The sequence below is a fragment of the Engystomops pustulosus genome, chromosome 10 (assembly GCF_040894005.1).
Source record: "Engystomops pustulosus chromosome 10, aEngPut4.maternal, whole genome shotgun sequence".
NCBI classification, from domain to species: domain Eukaryota; kingdom Metazoa; phylum Chordata; class Amphibia; order Anura; family Leptodactylidae; genus Engystomops; species Engystomops pustulosus.
The window spans coordinates 9,600,185-9,620,847 of NC_092420.1; the positions used below are offsets into that span (position 1 = coordinate 9,600,185).

A 20,663-nucleotide genomic window follows, 5' to 3' on the forward strand; every position below is an offset into this window, starting at 1 on the left:
TATCCACAATCCCTTCTTTATTACCTTTTGGTCAAAATGAGCAGAAAAAAAACCCCCCAAAAACAAATCCAGAACTTCACAGGTTTTTCCCAACAATCATAAAGTGTAAAAACTTGGCAGAGACTTTGTATGAAAACGTGCCGCTCGCTGCGAGTAAAAACCCGATACAAAAACAGAAAAAGGTCGCCGTTCCGCGGAAACACAATCTGACTGGGGGATAAAATAAAAAATATTTTAACAAAATCAAGTTTTTTTTAATGAATTTAAGGAACAAAAAAAAGAAGAAAAAAAAAAAGTGTATTTTACTTCACCTCATTTGTGGTTATTACACCCCCCAACCAAAGAAAATGATTGTGATCCCCTGGGAGGGTGTGAGGTACAACCTGCTGGCGGGCAGAGACTGTGCGCTGGTGTTCTCTGGTGTCAGCCGGGCAGTACAAGTCTCCCAGGGGATATGATCATACGGTAAGTACTCGGCGGGGCTCGCTGCACTCAGTGGTGCCTTAATCTCACAAGCTTGACGATTCTTAAAGCAGAAGAGGACAAAAAGTGCAGGACTGACAAAGTGGCAGGAGGGCGCTGGGACCGCTCTGCTGTCAGGCTCCCGAGTTTTGTCCAATCCTGGTCTTAAGAACGCACGACGTTACAACGCGTCCAGGATGTTGTCGATTTTGTTGACCAGCTCCTGGCGCCTGCCGGCGTGCTGCTTCTCGCTCTCGATGTAACTGTCCTTCTTCAGCTTCCCGGCCACCAGGCGCTCGGCCTCCGAGGACGACTTCACCACAATCTCCTTCACCTGACTGTCCAGCTTCTGGATCTCTGCAACCTGCCAGCAGACACAACATCATAAGCACAACAGCGCTGCACACAGGATGAGCCAAGTACTGCAGGTCACTTAGCAGCACAGAGTATTTCAGGATGTTATCCTGTAAGTGTCCCCATCTTACCAATTACACAAGTGATCAGCCCATTACAGCTGAAGTACTCTGTGCTGCGGTGTGATCCGCAAGACTAGTGACCTTTCACTCTCCGTAATGTAGCATATTTACTAACACAAAAATGTTAGTGACTATCCTGCATACACAGCTCCACCCCTGTCCACAGGATGTACAAGGTATTGCAGCTCAGGCATCCACACTACAATAAAGCATCACATACATCCCAAGGACTAGTCTAGAAGAAATCTGCCATGTTTTGTACAAGTCCTGGGACTCACCTTATCACACAGGTCACAGCCCTCGGCCTTCAGCTTGACCTGCAGAGATGTGATCTCATTTGTCAGGTTCTTGTGCTCAGTCTCCAGGGCTTTCTTGCCGCTGTTTAAGGTGGAGATGTCCCGCGACTGCTTGTACTTGTTCACAGCTTCATCAAAGTGTCGGTACAGGCCGAGCCTCTTGTTGACCAGGGTGAGGATCTGCTCTGTGATGCAGGCCACCTTCATCCTGGCTTCAGCCGCAGGGTCCTGTATGTGACACAGAGAGATCAGTCTCCAGCATCAGCAGGGGGCGACACTAAGGAGGTCCCCACAGTAATTGTTATCCCCCATCTACAATGTGTCTGAGTTATTCAGGGACCTCTATACCTCCGATGATCAAAGGAAAACTCCAGTCACAGATGATTCATTGAATGATACCTAGGGCGGCACGGTGGCTGAGTGAGTAGCACCTCTGCCTTGCAGCGCTGGGGACTTGGGTTTGAATCTAACCCAGGTCAACAACTGCAAAGAGTTTGTATGTTCTCTCCGTGTTTGCGTGGGTTTCCTCCGGGTCCCCCCACACTCCCACAGAAGACATACTGGTAGGTTGTTTAGATTGGTCCCTGTCGCTATGGGGCTCACAATTTGACATGCATAGTGCAGCGCTGCATAATCTGTGTGCGCTATATAAATAAAGAATTATTATTATTATTAAAGAGAGGAACAGGACCTATTTACATTGTATTTTTAAAACCTAGAGTCCTGCTCCTCCCTCCCACTTCACCATGCATTCTCTGATACATAAGCTTAGACTGGAGTGTTCCTTGAAGAATGCTGCACATTAGTCATGTTTCTAGGACTTCCAGGACCCACATAAGAGAATGAAGTGCAGGTCACACACACACCTGCCCCCTGTACTGTATGGGGACAATTCATTCTCATAATCACTGGTGGGTCCAGAAGTAGAACTCCCAGGAATCAGAAACCTCAGTCTCATCCTGTGTATAGGGGAGAATTAACGGACCATAAATTCACCAAAAAGACCCGAACCTTTGTGATGGAGAAGTCGAGCCGCACATAGAGGATGACGGTGAAGAAGAGGATGTAGAAGACTCCCACCACCAGCAGCGGCTCCTGCAGCATCAGGATCTTGTTGAACGTGTAGTGCACCACCACGTCCTGGATGTGCTGCTCCACCAGGTTGTTCTTATGGGCCACGATGACTGGTCGGCCGAAGGTGTCCAGATACGTGTAGTGCAGCTCGTCGGGGGCTCGGTTTAGGTCGAAGGGATTTTCTACGTGGATATTTCTGGAAATAATTTGACACGTTATATCGGCTGTATCCTGGCAATGTTATACACCGGTTCTGTCACGGCTCAGGTGCCTTACATCTCTGCAGCACCGTATCACAACTACAGACCCAAAATCCTCCCCTAAGGACAACATGTCCCTAATCTGCGGAAGATAGAAGTTATCCATACGCTGATATCCTTCATAATATAATCATTGACTTTAAGGCCCTTACAGATAGGAGAGCAGAGAGAGACAGAGACAAAGTCCCAACGGAACCGAGCACCGAGAAATAAATCCAGTTTTTTGGATCGGACCTGCCATCATAAAAACAGCAACATCTGGGCCGAATTGTAAAGCAGGTGACTTACCCAACACCCCCACCCCCTCTCACATCACTGCAGGGGGCCGGACGCCCCCTCTGGGAGATACCCAGGCCGGCAGTCATACGAGATATTGGCGATAACATGCGGCTCTCAGTTGAAGCTCCAATGACAAAGTCTGATCCAGAACACAAGTATTTCGGCTTCCTGGATTACCCCCCTTTAACCCCTTACAGACATGTGACAAAGAAAACAAGCCCTCACATGGAAAAATTAACAACATATAGATGTTTAAAGGTGGGGCCAGGTCATGAAGTGTCCGGCCGCACGGTAGGTCCATGCCATGACACGGAGGGTCTCACCCGCTCTTATGCTGGCACTTACTTTGCTCCTTCGGGAAGGATTAGCTTAACCGTCAGGGAATCCACGACCTGTTCATCAAATACGTGATCAATGAACCTCATCTTCAGGGCGTACTGGTCACCTGCCGGATAAAGGGGGCGATGTTTACCATTCCTTATAACCAGATTACAGATTAGGGAAAGCTGCAGCTGGTTAACCATACGGGGTATGGGGTATAGTGACTACAAGCCCCATAATGCTTTCATACCAGGACCTTGCAGAGAGTATAATCAGACGCTCACCCAGGTTGTACAGGTACTCGTAGCTGGGCAGGTTATAACCAATGATGTAGTGAGTCTTCCATCCTCCAAAAAGAGGGAACCTGGGTCTGATCTCCATCTCCACAGAGTCGTCCAGGATCAGCAGGTGGCTGGTAGAGATGTTCCCGATTTCATCCCTGTAGTACACGTCCTGGGCAGCGGCCGGCAGGATGGTCTAGTGAGAGGAAGAGGGTGATGTACAGCCGTGTAGTAGGTAAAAGGACATCTCAGGGTAGTCTAGAGCTACCTAAAGGCTAAACCCATTTTTAGCACTCCCCCGGCCCCCACAGAGCATAGTACATACACTGCCTAAGAGTTTTTGTATAAAAAAAAAAAAAAAAATTAAAAAAACATAGGTTTTACAGGAAAAAAAGATATGATAATATATATGTTATATGGCCTCTGTGACTAGGGAGAGGCTATGGAGGAGCAGCGGGCGTCGTTAAGCCAAGTGATGGGTGTTTTCATACATTTTAAAAGCAAACATGGATGAGCGGGTCGTTTTTTTTTTCTGTAAAACCTATTTTTTTTTATACAAAAACTCTTAGGCAGTGTATGTACCATGTTCTATGGGGCCTGGGGGGTGCTAAAAATGGGTCTACTGGGGACAGGTTCCCTTTTAAGGTTTCTTCCACAAGAAAATCCAGAATGGCAGCATTTTGCCGAAAGTTTTATAAAACATTATGCAAATTAGCAGGAGGCCCCCCCGGCTTATGTTACTAGAGAACCTCCGACCGCTCCAGCTTATAATTATTCACTCCTCCTGGTCCCTGACATCACCTGCTCAAAACCCAGAGCACTCAGGGGACCCTGGTGACATAAGCCGGGGTGCCGCTCAGAGGGGCCCTGGTGACATAAGCCGGGGCGCCGCTCAGAGGGGCCCTGGTGACATAAGCCGGGGCGCCGCTCAGAGGGGCCCTGGTGACATAAGCCGGGGCGCCGCTCAGAGGGGCCCTGGTGACATAAGCCGGGGCGCCGCTCAGAGGGGCCCTGGTGACATAAGCCGGGGCGCCGCTCAGAGGGGCCCTGGTGACATAAGCCGGGGCGCCGCTCAGAGGGGCCCTGGTGACATAAGCCGGGGCGCCGCTCAGAGGGGCCCTGGTGACATAAGCCGGGGCGCCGCTCAGAGGGGCCCTGGAGACATAAGCCGGGGCGCCGCTCAGAGGGGCCCTGGTGACATAAGCCGGGGCGCCGCTCAGAGGGGCCCTGGTGACATAAGCCGGGGCGCCGCTCAGAGGGGCCCTGGTGACATAAGCCGGGGCGCCGCTCAGAGGGGCCCTGGTGACATAAGCCGGGGCGCCGCTCAGAGGGGCCCTGGAGACATAAGCCAGAAGGCCTCCTGCATAATCTTTATATAACTTCTTCAAAATCCTGCTGTTACGGATCATAATAAAAGTTTCTTGCAGAAGAAATCCTAAGGAGTCCGTGACAAGTATTGGAGCAGCTCCAGATTCTTTACCTTAAAGGATTTGACGGATGAGATGCCGCTGTCCGGCTGCCTCTGGTAATCGTATCTGGAGAAGGGCCCCTTCAGATAGGCCCCGGTGTGTTTCAGATCTACGGTCTCTTCTACGGCGATGTTGCCCCAGTGGGAGACCTCTATGATGCGGGTCATGCTGGTGATGGTCAGGAAGGGACTGTTGTTCTCATAGTGAACCTTCAGGGCATCCTAGAAAGAAGAGCAGAGGTCAGGTCACAGGTAGGGACAATGACCCCATACAATGCAGCTCTGGAGAACCTACCTGGCTCCATGCAGGGATATCCTTGAAGGGTCCGTACTCGATGGTGTCATCGGATCGGGAGGGGTTCCCCAGCTTGGTGTAGCTCTCCACATTGCGGGAGGCGAGCTTGACGCGGGTGGTCTGGGATGTGGTGGGGTACGGAGAGTAGAAGTAATGGTTTCCCTCGAAGGTTACAAACTGCTTCTCGGCCTGGGTGATCTGGGTGGGGTAGGGGTGCAGGATGTGGGTGTACACCGCCTCGATGAACACCTTGGTCTTGGCTCCGGGAGACAGAGAAGATGGAAGCTGCACAGAGAAAAGCTTCCCGCTGGTGGAAGAGAACAGGACAGGATAAGGGACAGGATTCCCGGGGGTCCTTGTATGACATCAGAACCACCAGACTACAGAGTGGCCCGAGAGAACACTACTGATGTATGACCCAATCACAGAGGCCGAACTGAGCCGCGCAGCCACTGAGCGATAAAAACCGGGGTATAGTAAACCCTTCGAGTATCTTACGTGTATAAGGACGTGGTACATGCGCGTCCTGGAGGTGTACAGCGCAATCATACATGTATACAGTGAGGTCACATGACCTGGGAGTCCAGCGCTGCCGAATATGTCAGCGTTATAGAAGGATTTTTTATGCTGGGGATCAGGTGCAGTGTACACCGGTACCCCCACATGTCTATCCCCCTGCCTCCCCTGTACCCCCACATGTCTATCCCCCTGTACCCCCACATGTCTATCCCCCTGCCCCCCCCCTGTACCCCCACATGTCTATCCCCCTGTACCCCCACATGTCTATCCCCCTGCCCCCCCTGTACCCCCACATGTCTATCCCCCTGTACCCCCACATGTCTATCCCCCTGTACCCCCACATGTCTATCCCCCTGTACCCCCACATGTCTATCCCCCTGCCCCCCCCCTGTACCCCCACATGTCTATCCCCCTGCCCCCCCCTGTACCCCCACATGTCTATCCCCCTGTACCCCCACATGTCTATCCCCCTGCCCCCCCTGTACCCCCACATGTCTATCCCCCTGTACCCCCACATGTCTATCCCCCTGTACCCCCACATGTCTATCCCCCTGCCCCCCCCTGTACCCCCACATGTCTATCCCCCTGCCCCCCCTGTACCCCCACATGTCTATCCCCCTGCCCCCCCCTGTACCCCCACATGTCTATCCCCCTGCCCCCCCTGTACCCCCACATGTCTATCCCCCTGCCCCCCCCTGTACCCCCACATGTCTATCCCCCTGCCCCCCCCTGTACCCCCACATGTCTATCCCCCTGCCCCCCCCTGTACCCCCACATGTCTATCCCCCTGCCCCCCCCCTGTACCCCCACATGTCTATCCCCCTGCCCCCCCCCTGTACCCCCACATGTCTATCCCCCTGCCCCCCCCTGTACCCCCACATGTCTATCCCCCTGCCCCCCCACATGTCTATCCCCCTGCCCCCCCACATGTCTATCCCCCTGCCCCCCCCCTGCCCCCCCACATGTCTATCCCCCTGCCCCCCCCTGTACCCCCACATGTCTATCCCCCTGCCCCCCCCCTGTACCCCCACATGTCTATCCCCCTGCCCCCCCCCTGTACCCCCACATGTCTATCCCCCTGCCCCCCCTGTACCCCCACATGTCTATCCCCTGCCCCCCCCTGTACCCCCACATGTCTATCCCCCTGCCCCCCCCTGTACCCCCACATGTCTATCCCCCTGCCCCCCCTGTACCCCCACATGGCTATCCCCCTGTACCCCCACATGGCTATCCCCCTGTACCCCCACATGTCTATCCCCCTGTACCCCCACATGTCTATCCCCCTGTACCCCCACATGTCTATCCCCCTGTACCCCCACATGTCTATCCCCCTGTACCCCCACATGTCTATCCCCCTGCCCCCCCTGTACCCCCACATGTCTATCCCCCTGCCCCCCCCTGTACCCCCACATGTCTATCCCCCTGCCCCCCCTGTACCCCCACATGTCTATCCCCCTGCCCCCCCTGTACCCCCACATGTCTATCCCCCTGCCCCCCCTGTACCCCCACATGTCTATCCCCCTGCCCCCCCTGTACCCCCACATGTCTATCCCCCTGCCCCCCCTGTACCCCCACATGTCTATCCCCCTGCCCCCCCTGTACCCCCACATGTCTATCCCCCTGCCCCCCCTGTACCCCCACATGTCTATCCCCCTGCCCCCCCCTGTACCCCCACATGTCTATCCCCCTGCCCCCCCTGTACCCCCACATGTCTATCCCCCTGCCCCCACTGTACCCCCACATGTCTATCCCCCTGCCCCCCCCTGTACCCCCACATGTCTATCCCCCTGCCCCCCCCTGTACCCCCACATGTCTATCCCCCTGCCCCCCCTGTACCCCCACATGTCTATCCCCCTGCCCCCCCTGTACCCCCACATGTCTATCCCCCTGCCCCCCCTGTACCCCCACATGTCTATCCCCCTGCCCCCCCTGTACCCCCACATGTCTATCCCCCTGCCCCCCCCTGTACCCCCACATGTCTATCCCCCTGCCCCCCCCTGTACCCCCACATGTCTATCCCCCTGCCCCCCCTGTACCCCCACATGTCTATCCCCCTGCCCCCCCCTGTACCCCCACATGTCTATCCCCCTGCCCCCCCCTGTACCCCCACATGTCTATCCCCCTGCCCCCCCCTGTACCCCCACATGTCTATCCCCCTGCCCCCCCTGTACCCCCACATGTCTATCCCCCTGCCCCCCCTGTACCCCCACATGTCTATCCCCCTGCCCCCCCTGTACCCCCACATGTCTATCCCCCTGCCCCCCCTGTACCCCCACATGTCTATGCCCCTGCCCCCCCTGTACCCCCACATGTCTATCCCCCTGCCCCCCCTGTACCCCCACATGTCTATCCCCCTGCCCCCCCTGTACCCCCAGGTCCTCACCTCTTTCCTTTGGCTTTGGATTCCCGCACTTCCAGGTATCCTTCCTCCTCATCCTCAGTCTTCACCTGTAACACAGGAGACATGTCACGCGCTGCCGCTTCTCTCCAGGATTTATTAGTCCCTTCCCCTGGGATAGATCATGACATCCCCTCAGCCATTCAACCCAAGCAGAGCGCCACACGTTGTATAGTGGCCATGTGTGGTACTGCAGCTCTGCCCCATTCACTTGGATGAGTGTAAACTACAAACAGGTCGCGTGACAAAGGACGTGACATCACAGGTGGAGAACAAAGGGAGCAGAGACTGCAGCAACCACCCGGAGGTTGACACTGTGACCCCACATCAGTAATCAAACTCCCAAACCCCCGTGCTCGCAGTCACTGAACAGGAACCACTTATAATCACCGCTCATAGTGCGTTACAGTGTGTCGGGGCTCTCTTGCCTCCGTGGGGTGCGTTACAGTGTGTCAGGGCTCTCTGGCCTCCGTGGGGTGCGTTACAGTGTCGGGACTCTCTGGCCTCCGTGGGGTGCGTTACAGTGTGTCAGGGCTCTCTGGCCTCCATGGGGTGCGTTACAGTGTGTCGGGGGCTCTCTTCCTTCCGTGGAGTGCGTTACAGTGTGTCGGGGGCTCTCTTGCCTCCGTGGGGTTCGTTACAGTGTGTCGGGGCTCTCTTCCCTCCGTGGAGTGTGTTACAGTGTGTCGGGGCTCTCTTCCCTCCGTGGAGTGTGTTACAGTGTGTCGGGGTTCTCTTTCCTCCGTGGGGTTCGTTACAGTGTGTCGGGGTTCTCTTTCCTCCGTGGGGTTCGTTACAGTGTGTCGGGGCTCTCTTTCCTCCGTGGGGTTCGTTACAGTGTGTCGGGGCTCTCTTGCCTCCGTGGAGTGCGTTACAGTGTGTCGGGGCTCTCTTGCCTCCGTGGGGTGCGTTACAGTGTGCCGGAGCTTCTCTTGTAACAAGTGACCAGTGAGACTCTATCCCTTTTATAAAGTAGAGGTGACAATCTCAGCTCTGCTGTGCAGGGGGCGGGGCACAGGGAGGAAGTGCATGCTGGGAGATGTAGTTTCCCCAACACCTGGAAGTCACAAGGGACCACTGCCGAAAATCTCAGGTGCCTGGAGGATGGTGATTGGAGGCTGCAGGGAGGGGGCGGGGCTGCTCCCTCTCCAGGAAGTGAATGTGGAGCAAGCGCTGACGTGTCACAATCCTACAGAGCAGGAGGCGACCGCCCAGCGCACTCAGCTCTGCTACATCACTACATGTCCAGAGTGGAGAGGGAGGGTCATGGAAGGACTCAGATGTAGCTGAGCCCATATTGTCTACAGTTTAGTCTCTGCAGCCTTATAAAGGTGACATCATCATGTCGAGCTCTGCTACACCAGGAGACACTATTACAAGTTACACAAAATGTCAAACTCAGTGTCGCTACACCACAAATAAGTAACACCAACAACCTCACCACTACATCACAATACTTTCTCAGCTCTGCTACACCAGTATACTCAGACACAAGGCAATAAGAAAGACCAACAAACTCAACTCTGCTACATCAGACCTGGAGAATACAGACTGCACCGTCTTCAGTCCTATGTAAAATCACAGCGGCTAACAAACTCAACTCTACTACATCTCCAGAGTCTAGAGGTAGCAGAGCCCAAAAAGGTCAATGAAGAAAGATGTCGCAAAACATTTTCAAAGTAGCAGAGCTGAACTAGACAACTCTGTATCAGGAGGACAAACTGATCTCTGCTACATCAGCAGCGTCTACAGAGGTAGCAGAGCCGAGATAACGATGACAGCGCACTAAGGGAGGACACTCTCCACAATCTCAGCTCTGCTACATCTCCAATCAAAGCAAATGAATCAACTTACGACATGCAAAACAAACTCAGCTCCACTACATCCACAATCAGACCCCAGATATAGCAGAGTGGAAGATGCATTTAAGTCACACTCAGCTCTGCCATCTCTGAAGTCTGATGATGTAGCAGAGCTGAGATAGTCAACACACAGGAGTAAGGGGGAAAACTCTCAGCTCTGCTATATCATCATCAGGAGTAGCAGAGCTGAGGTGTCAATGAGCCAACACATACTCCACTCTGCTACTACTGAGCTGGAAATAAGATGTAGCAGAGCTGAGAAGCTAATTCAAGTCCATCCTCAGGGATATGGGAAGCAAACTCATCACTGCTACATCTCTACACCCAGACTGTCAGCTCTGCTACATCCACAATCAGAACCCAGATATAGCAGAGTGGAAGATCCAGCTCTGCCATTGCTGAAGTCTGATGATGTAGCAGTGCTGAGGACTAAGGGAAAAACTCTCAGCACTGCTAAATCACCAGGCTGCAGGAGTAGCAGAGCTGAGGTGTCAATGAGCCAAGACATACTCCACTCTGCTACTTCTGAGCTGGAAATAAGATGTAGCAGAGCTGAGAAGAGAATTCAAGTCCATCTTTAGGGATATGGAAACACTCAGCACTGCTACATCCCCCAGGCAGAGCTGAGTGACCCGGCACAGCAGAGCCGTGTGTGTCGTGTACTGACCCCCAGGTAGGAGAGGCGTCCTGCCAGCTGCGGCTCCAGGGCCACCAGGAAGGAGTGAGCGGCGGCGGCCCCCGGGTTGTGCAGCTTCACCTCGGCCGTCACTTTGGCGAGATGGCTGCTGAGATCCACCGTGCGCTTCACGTCCTCATTCACCAGGTCGTGGGCCGCGGAGGAGACTGCGAGCACCAGCAGCAGGATGAGAGCGCGGGCAGAGGGAGGCTCCATGACCGGGGGGCGCAGGATGGCGGCAGATACACAGCGGAGCCCGGAGCGGCCTCTCACTACACTCATTCATCCGCCAAGCGGGAACAAGATGGCGGCGCAGGACCCCGCCGCTGCCTGACAACAGGAGGCTGCCCGCGCACTGCCTGACAGGAAGGGGACACCCGTGCGGGGGCTTCTGTCTCCACACACAAGATTTATCATTAATATTTCTCACAGTGATAATAATCAGTAAAATCCGTAATATTATATATATATCACACACAGGAACTAAGTCACATCTGTACTTATACCAAACAGGCAAAAGTAAGGACACCCCAAGACAAGGAGCGACGGAGCGTCTGTGGATACAAAACTAGGGATGAGGTGTCCAATACACGTACATAGCGCTACACCCTGCACCGCACAGCTACACTCACTATTACATACAGTATGTACATATACATAGCGCTACACCCTGCACCGCACAGCTACACTCACTATTACATACAGTATGTACATATACATAGCGCTAAACCCTGCACCGCACAGCTACACTCACTATTACACAGCGCTACACCCTGCACCACACAGCTACACTCACTATTACACAGCGCTACACCCTGCACCACACAGCTACACTCACTATTACACAGCGCTACACCTTGCACCGCACAGCTACACTCACTATTACACAGCGCTACACCTTGCACCGCACAGCTACAATCACTATTACACAGCGCTACACCCTGCACTGCACAGCTACACTCACTATTACATTGCGCTACACCCTGCACCACACAGCTACACTCACTATTACACAGCGCTACACCTTGCACCGCACAGCTACACTCACTATTACACAGCGCTACACCTTGCACCGCACAGCTACAATCACTATTACACAGCGCTACACCCTGCACCGCACAGCTACACTCACTATTACATTGCGCTACACCCTGCACCACACAGCTACACTCACTATTACACAGCGCTACACCCTGCACCGTGCAGCTACACTCACTATTACACAGCGCTACACCCTGCACCGCACAGCTACACTCACTATTACACAGCGCTACACCCTGCACCGCACAGCTACACTCACTATTACACAGCGCTACACCCTGCACTGCACAGCTACACTCACTATTACATAGCGCTGCACCCTGCACCACACAGCTACACTCACTATTACATAGCGCTGCACCGCACAGCTACACTCACTATTACATACAGTATATACATATACCTAGTGTACACCCTGCACTGCACAGCTACACTCACTATTACACAGCGCTACACCCTGCACCACACAGCTACACTCACTATTACATAGCGCTACACCCTGCACTGCACAGCTACACTCACTATTTCACAGCGCTACACCCTGCACCGCACTGCTACTCACTATTACATAGCGCTACACCCTGCACTGCACAGCTACACTCACTATTTCACAGCGCTACACCCTGCACCACACAGCTACACTCGCTATTACATAGCGCTACACCCTGCACTGCACAGCTACACTCACTATTACACAGCGCTACACCCTGCATCGCACTGCTACACCCACTATTACATAGCGCTACACCCTGCACTGCACAGCTACACTCACTATTTCACAGCGCTACACCCTGCACCGCACTTCTACACCCACTATTACATAGCGCTACACCCTACACCGCACTGCTACACCTTGCACCGCACAGCTACGCTAACTATTACATAGCGCTACACCCTGCACCGCACTTCTACACCCACTATTACATAGAGCTACACCCTGCACTGCACAGCTACATTCACTATTACATAGTGCCTGGGCGGCAGTTTTCTGTCAGACATACCACGTTCCTTTATGTGTACACTGCTTGCACTTGTATTTAAGAAGTGTCCGCACCATATTTGTGTCACACGTGACTCATTTGTCGCGCGGATGCACTATACCCAATTCGACACAAACTTCTTTAAAGGGAACCTGCCACCACAATTCTACCTATAAAGGTAGATCGGGTGGTAGGTGGATGTAAGGGACATGAGGATAGCTCTTTTTAGAGCTAATCCTCACGTCCCCGCTAACTTTTGGGAAACTTTATTCCCCTAATATGTAAATTTTGTTATGCGGCTACTCCACGCCCCAGTAGCCACGTTACTCCTCCTACCCTGTTGTGTGCGGCGCGCAGCTCCTCGTAGCTGTGTGCCCATGTCCGACAAGCCAGAGTTCTGCGCATGCGCAGTAGCTCCGGCCTCGGAGCTGTGGCTGCTCAGCCGCGGGCCTGCGTTCTGTGCATGCGCAGAACGCCAGCATGTCGGACGAGGGCACACAGCTACGAGCCGCACACAACAGGGTAGGAGGAGTAACGTGGCTACTGGGGTGTGGAGTAGCCGCATAACAAAATTTACATATTAGGAGAATAAAGTTTCCCAAAAGATAGCGGGGACGTGAGGATTAGCTCTAAAAAGAGCTCTCCTCATGTCCCTTACATCCACCTACCACCCGATCTACCTTTATAGGTAGAATCGTGGTGGTAGGTTCCCTTTAATGAAATGGGCGTTCCGGTGCTCAGTTGGACTGTGCGCCACATTTATCATGCAGTGTCTGACAGAGTTTTGTTGCACAACCCAAAAAGGTGCACCAAATAAAGTTGGTGCACTCTGTTGGGGAAATGCAGGGGGCATCAGATTCACGTGAGCCAGAAATCCTGAATCTGGCGCCCCCTGCACACTACACAGGGCACAGCATGTAGTACAGACTGCACTGTTTTTAGTAAATGCGGGCCAATAATTTCCATCCCCCCTCGTACTATCTATAATGGCCAATATTTATCAAAAACAGTGCAGTCTGTGCTACGTGCAGTCACAGCAGCAGAGTGCATTATCCTATGACAATGCACTTTCGGGGATCACGACAGGTAAGTAAATGTGGCCCATTGTATCCTCCTGTCCTTCAGCCTCCCTTATATTGTGCACAATAGAGCACTGCAGGGGGCGCCAGATTCAGGTTTTCTGGTGCACGTTGTTCATGAATCTGGCGCTCCTTGCAGTGCTCTATTGTGCACAATATTAGGGAGGCTGAAGGACAGAAGGATACAATGGGCCACATTTACTTACCTGTCGTGATCCCCGAAAGTGCATTGTCATAGGATAATGCACTCTGCTGCGATTCACGGTGATCGTGCGCCTGATATCCTGCATGTGTTGCTTCCCCGCTCAGGTCCCCAGAGTTCGCCTTCTTCTTCCTGGTGCATGTAAGTGCATTGTCTTGCGACACAATTTGAATCTAAACGGCCGCGCTCAGTCCGAATCAACGTCCCCCCCCCCCCCCCCCCGATTTGTGATGCATGATATCCGGCACATGCGTGCGACACAATCCTCAGTTAAATACCCGTCACAGGAAAGTGCGACGAAAGTGCGATCCGCGGACCCTTAGTAAATAAACCCAATTTTGAGGAGGAGCGAGAACATGTGCCGGCCACACCATGTGAGGAGGGGTGGGGGTAGGAGTACAGATAGTATTATGGAGAAGTTTGGGGAGATAAAATAAAAGTGGAAAACCAATCACAAAGGGAGGATAAAATTAAAGATGGGCCGGTATATGTTGTTAAGTTGTATTAGAGGGTATTATATGGGTCCATATTGGGGTTGGCCACAGTAAGTAGCCTTATATTATGTGGGGGCCATTAAAGGGCATCTACCACCAGGATAAAGTACTGTATGCAAATGAGCCTGAAGGGCTCCAGGCTCCATTAACACTTAAGGAGCCTGGAACCCCTCAGGCTCGTTTGCATACAGTCCTTCATACTGGTGGTAGATGCCCTTTAAAGGGAACCTACCACTACGGATTTACCTATAAAGGTAGATTGGGTGGTAGGTGGATCCATAGGGCTAATCCTCACGTCCCCGCAATTTTTTAATACCTTTTATTTCACACCCACTAGAACACTAACCCCTTTAGAAATAGGAACACAGAACAGTTATAACATAACCTCCGTACATTGCAGGGAATTGAAGCCATTGCATGATGTTTGCATTATTGTGATCTCACCTCTAGGTGGCGCTCTTATTCCGAGACCAGAAAACCTGAGTTCCCCATACACAATGGAGAGCAGGTGCTGGTTCTGGGCTCCAGTCACTTCTATGGGACCCCTGCAGCAGCAATAGAAGTGAACAATCAGATCTCCATTTGTATGCAGAGAGCAACACGCAAATGATTATTCACTGTAAAAAAAGGCCAAATAATGTAAAGCAAAAAAGGGTCAGATTTTAAATTCGGATTTAACCCTTTTATGGCTATAGGCTCTCTAAAGCTTCATGTCCCTTTGGTTGCAGCAGGTTTTTGCTCTAGTGCTTGTGAGGGACCCAACTACCAGACCCTGACGTTTTCCAAATTTCAGGGAAATTTATAGATTTTTTTTTACTTTAAAGCATCATGTTTTAAGATTTCTGTATTCAGCTTTGGAAGTGAACAGGTTGTGGGGCTTTTTGTAGGAGAGTCAATAAGTGATGGAGTGGAGGTGGGCAGCAACGTCCTGCGCTGGTCCGTATCTGCTTCCTTCCTATTGATTGTGGCTGCAAGATAGAATAATGAATGGGAATGGATCTTTAAGTAATTGTGATCGTGACTGACAAATGCGAGACCAAGGCAATCACTGGGGTCTCCAGCCACGTATTGGACATACTGGGATACTATTCTGATTGTCTGCACAATATTCCACATTTTGTTACTTACAGTCAACAGGGGATCCGTAATGTCATGTATGTACACAGTGACTGCACCAGCAGAATAGTGAGTGCAGCTCTGGAGTATAATACAGGATGTAACTCAGGATCAGTACAGGATAAGTAATGTCATGTATGTACACAGTGACTGCACCAGCAGCAGAATAGTGAGTGCAGCTCTGGAGTATAATACAGGATGTAACTCAGGATCAGTACAGGATAAGTAATGTCATGTATGTGCACAGTGACCGCACCAGCAGCAGAATAGTGAGTGCAGCTCTGGGGTATAATACAGGATGTAACTCAGGATCAGTACAGGATAAGTAATGTCATGTATGTACACAGTGACTGCACCAGCAGCAGAATAGTGAGTGCAGCTCTGGAGTATAATACAGGATGTAACTCAGGATCAGTACAGGATAAGTAATGTCATGTATGTACACAGTGACTGCACCAGCAGCAGAATAGTGAGTGCAGCTCTGGAGTATAATACAGGATGTAACTCAGGATCAGTACAGGATAAGTAATGTCATGTATGTACACAGTGACTGCATCAGCAGCAGAATAGTGAGTGCAGCTCTGGGGTATAATACAGGATGTAACTCAGGATCAGTACAGGATAAGTAATGTCATGTATCTACACAGTGACTGCACCAGCAGCAGAATAGTGAGTGCAGCTCTGGAGTATAATACAGGATGTAACTCAGGATCAGTACAGGATAAGTAATGTCATGTACACTCACCGGCCACTTTATTAGGTACACCTGTCCAACTGCTCGTTAACACTTAATTTCTAATCAGCCAATCACATGGCGGCAGTGCATTTAGGCATGTAGACATGGTCAAGACAATCTCCTGCAGTTCAAACCGAGCATCAGTATGGGGAAGAAAGGTGATTTGGTGCCTTTGAACGTGGCATGGTTGTTGGTGCCAGAAGGACTGGTCTGAGTATTTCAGAAACTGCTGATATACTGGGATTTTCACGCACAACCATCTCTAGGGTTTACAGAGAATGGTCCGAAAAAGAAAAAACATCCAGTGAGCGGCAGTTCTGTGGGCGGAAATGCCTTGTTGATGCCAGAGGTCAGAGGAGAATGGGCAGACTGGTTCGAGCTGATAGAAAGGCAACAGTGACTCAAATCGCCACCCGTTACAACCAAGGTAGGCAGAAGAGCATCTCTGAACGCACAGTACGTCCAACTTTGAGACAGATGGGCTACAGCAGCAGAAGACCACACCGGGTGCCACTCCTTTCAGCTAAGAACAGGAAACTGAGGCTACAATTTGCACAAGCTCATCGAAATTGGACAGTAGAAGATTGGAAAAACGTTGCCTGGTCTGATGAGTCTCGATTTCTGCTGCGACATTCGGACGGTAGGGTCAGAATTTGGCGTCAACAACATGAAAGCATGGATCCATCCTGCCTTGTATCAGCGGCTCAGGCTGGAGGTGGTGGTGTCATGGATCCATCCTGCCTTGTATCAGCGGGTCAGGCTGGTGGTGGTGGTGTCATGGATCCATCCTGCCTTGTATCAGCGGCTCAGGCTGGTGGTGGGGGTGTCATGGATCCATCCTGCCTTGTATCAGCGGCTCAGGCTGGTGGTGGTGGTGTCATGGTGTCTTTGGGCCCCTTGGTACAACGCCACAGCCTACCTGAGTATTGTTGCTGACCATGGCCATCCCTTTATGAGCACAATGTACCCTGTAACATCTGATGGCTACTTTCAGCAGGATAATGCGCCATGTCATAAAGCTGGAAGCATCTCAGACTGGTTTCTTGAACATGACAATGAGGTCACTGGACACAAATGGCTCCACAGTCACCAGATCTCAATCCAATAGAGCATCTTTGGGATGTGGTGGAACGGGAGATTCGCATCATGGATGTGCAGCCGACAAATCTGCGGCAACAGTGTGATGCCATCATGTCAATATGGAGCAAAATCTCTGAGGAGCTTCCAGCACCTTGTTGTATCTATGCCACGAAGAATTGAGGCAGTTCTGAAGGCAAAAGGGGGTCCAACCCGTTACTAGCATGGTGGACCTAATAAAGTGGCCGGTGAGTGTATGTACACAGTGACTGCACCAGCAGCAGAATAGTGAGTGCAGCTCTGGAGTATAATACAGGATGTAACTCAGGATCAGTACAGGATAAGTAATGTCATGTATGTACACAGTGACTGCACCATTAGCAGAATAGTGAGTGCAGCTCTGGAGTATAACACAGGATGTAACTCAGGATCAGTACAGGATAAGTAATGTCATGTATGTACACAGTGACTGCACCAGCAGCAGAATAGTGAGTGAAGTATATAGGATGTAACTTATTATGTAATTGATCCTGGTCCTGGGATTAAACAATAAAATGGAGGCAGAACTGATCAGTGATGTTACAATAGGTGAGACCTCCCCTGATGTGATACTGGTAAGCCTGTACTCTATGTGAACCCCATACATTACAATGCTGCTCTATAAATAAGAAATAATAATCAATCCAAAGAAAACCACTCATCTTCTGCTGTAAGTCACAGTCTCTGAGATTTCTGCATTTCCTATGTCAACCAGTCGTATTCCTGACCTCTCGTCCTTGGGTCCAGGGAACATCTGATAATGGATATATGATTATGTCCAACATCTCATCTGTAACATACCTGGAAGCCATCAGTATGTAGGTAGGTTGTTTCTTAAGGGTCTAATATCTTCAATTTATTTATAAATATATCTGATGTTTTTACCAGGATTTTCCCATCATGTGTTCAAAAGCTTCTAGACCTTCCCTGCGCAGCAGCGCCCCCACCACCCAGCTGTACAGGACAGTGTACTGCAGCCCCATTGATTGGTGTGATGCCTTTAATGATGCCATACTACAGCCCCTTAATATCCTAGCCATGAGCCATCATTATACCAGGTGGGATACTCATTTACCACCACCAATTCATAACAAGAACATGGGAGGGAGGGAATATTTTTGGGTTTCTTAACTATGGAAGCAAAGGTGGAGACGCACACGCAGGAGTCTAAAAGTATTAACCCTCTCAATGACACAAAAGGAACCAAAGGGAAATTCCAAAAAATTTGACTCACAGTAAGCTGGAAATGTGATCCGGGAGTGTCGGTTACTGGCACCGACTGCTGGACTGGATATAGAAGATATGAAGCTGCACATTATGTTAGTGACCCAGTTAATGGTACTGGTACCAATGAGGACCTGTATCTTATTGCATCAATAAATCATGGCACTAGATTCAGCAATATTAGTGGCAACTTTTACCCGGTTAAGAACATATTGGACCACAATCGGAACCATATTACCACCAGCTGGCAAGTGACCCATCACCAGAATTTATTTGTCAGAGACATATGGACACAAGCCTTGAAACCAATACCTCTATTACATGGCGCCAGATCTTGTAACACTAGAAGCTGGTGTCAGATTTAGGACCATATCTTAAATATACATGGGGAATAGGGGCTGCTACACAGATTCAGGGGTACTTGTCATTTTCTTTCTAGCCCCCGCGGTTGCGGAGATATCAGTCCCAGTATCTGACCATTGTAATCTGTGTTCAGAGAGGAGGAGCTGGAGCTGGACCTGGGGGTGTGTGTTATGCTAATCCTCTCTTACATTGTCCAATCAGTGGCAAATAGTGTGTGATCTCTCTCTCTATGCTCATCTAGATGCTGTGTATTGTGTTAACATTTGGGTAATATTCCGTTAACATTGCGTTTATAGAGTGTTTCCAAAACCACAATGTTGCAAAGTGTGCTGCAAACGCGATGTTAACGGAAACGCAGCTTAAAAGCTAATGCAATGTAAATGCCATGTAAACGCAAACACCATGTAGATGTAATGTTACACAATGTTAATGCAAAATGCCACACATACGGCATGTAAACGCAACGTAATCACCAAGTAAACGCAAACGCCACACTGCCGTAAATGCAAATGCAACGCAAACAGCAGGTAAGCACAAATGCAACGTAAATGCAACACAAAAGGCATGTTAATGCAAATGCAGCGTAAATGTGATACAAATGGAACACAAACGCAACAACGTGTAAATGTAAATGCAAATACAACGCAAGGGCCATGTTAACATAAATACACCGCAAACGGAACGTAAACGTAAATGCAATATAAGTTCAAATGTTTACATTGCTTTTGCAGTAACTTTGCGTTTTCCGTCTGCGTTCACATCACGTTTACATCATGTCATCGTTTACATTAACACTATGTTTGCGGAATATTAGCAGAATGCGTGTGAACACAGCATCTAGATGCACATAGAGAAATCACAGCTTATTACTGTTCATAGTAGCTTCTCTGACATTGGCTATTGCTGATTGGACAGTATGAGAGAAGATTATCATAACACACACCCCCAGCTCCTCCTCTCTGACAAAACAGATCACAATGGTCAGATACTGGGACTGATACCTCCACAACTATGGGGGCTAGAAAGAGAATCCAAAGTGCCCCTGAATCTGTGTAGGATCCCCTACATAATGCTCATCTATGCCATGTAAGTGAGGTGGTGAAAGGTCTTCTTTAAAAGGAAGCTCTCACCAGGTTTACTGAAATGTCCTTTCTAGAACCCCCTCATTTATGTGAAAGTAGGATAAAAAAGAAGGTAAAATTAGTCTAATCAAAAATTGGACTAATAAACCACGATCAGTATGTTGTCACAAAGCTGAGCAGCTTCTAGTTATTGTTTCTTTCATGGCCCAGTGTGATGGCATCATCCAGAAAATCAACATTGATGTGAGTTGTAAATTGGTTTGTAAAAGTCAGGGAGGTGGAGAGTTTATCTCTCAAGTCAAGCTCTCCCTGCCTTAGAACACTTTTCACTGTAATTATGGTCCTACATCCAGGAAAATCTTGATCAGATCTCCTGAAGTCCCTCGCATGATGTCAATGCCATAGGAGGATGTGTTGAGAGCACGGTCGGCTCCGGGTTTCAGTTGGCCCCTGGGCGACAGGGCCTCTGGTTCAGAGGCAGGGAGAGCTTGACTTCAGTGTTAAACTCTCCGCCACTCTGACTTGATACAACCTATTAACATCTCACTTCAAAGTTGCCACCA

At 50.6% G+C, this 20,663-nt stretch overlaps 1 protein-coding gene across 1 annotated transcript; it reads right to left on the reverse strand.

Annotated features, from left to right (window-relative positions):
• RPN1 (ribophorin I) lies at window positions 1–10,981 on the reverse strand. The gene is made up of 9 exons (XM_072129144.1): window positions 10,659–10,981; window positions 8,115–8,179; window positions 5,213–5,519; window positions 4,930–5,139; window positions 3,453–3,645; window positions 3,193–3,292; window positions 2,246–2,504; window positions 1,217–1,462; window positions 1–826 (listed from the first exon to the last, which is right to left on the reverse strand). Exons 1-9 carry the CDS (start codon window positions 10,947–10,949, stop codon window positions 644–646), a joined length of 1,854 nt encoding a protein of 617 aa, XP_071985245.1. The 5' UTR covers window positions 10,950–10,981; the 3' UTR covers window positions 1–643.
• Window positions 10,982–20,663: the final 9,682 nt, after the last annotated feature.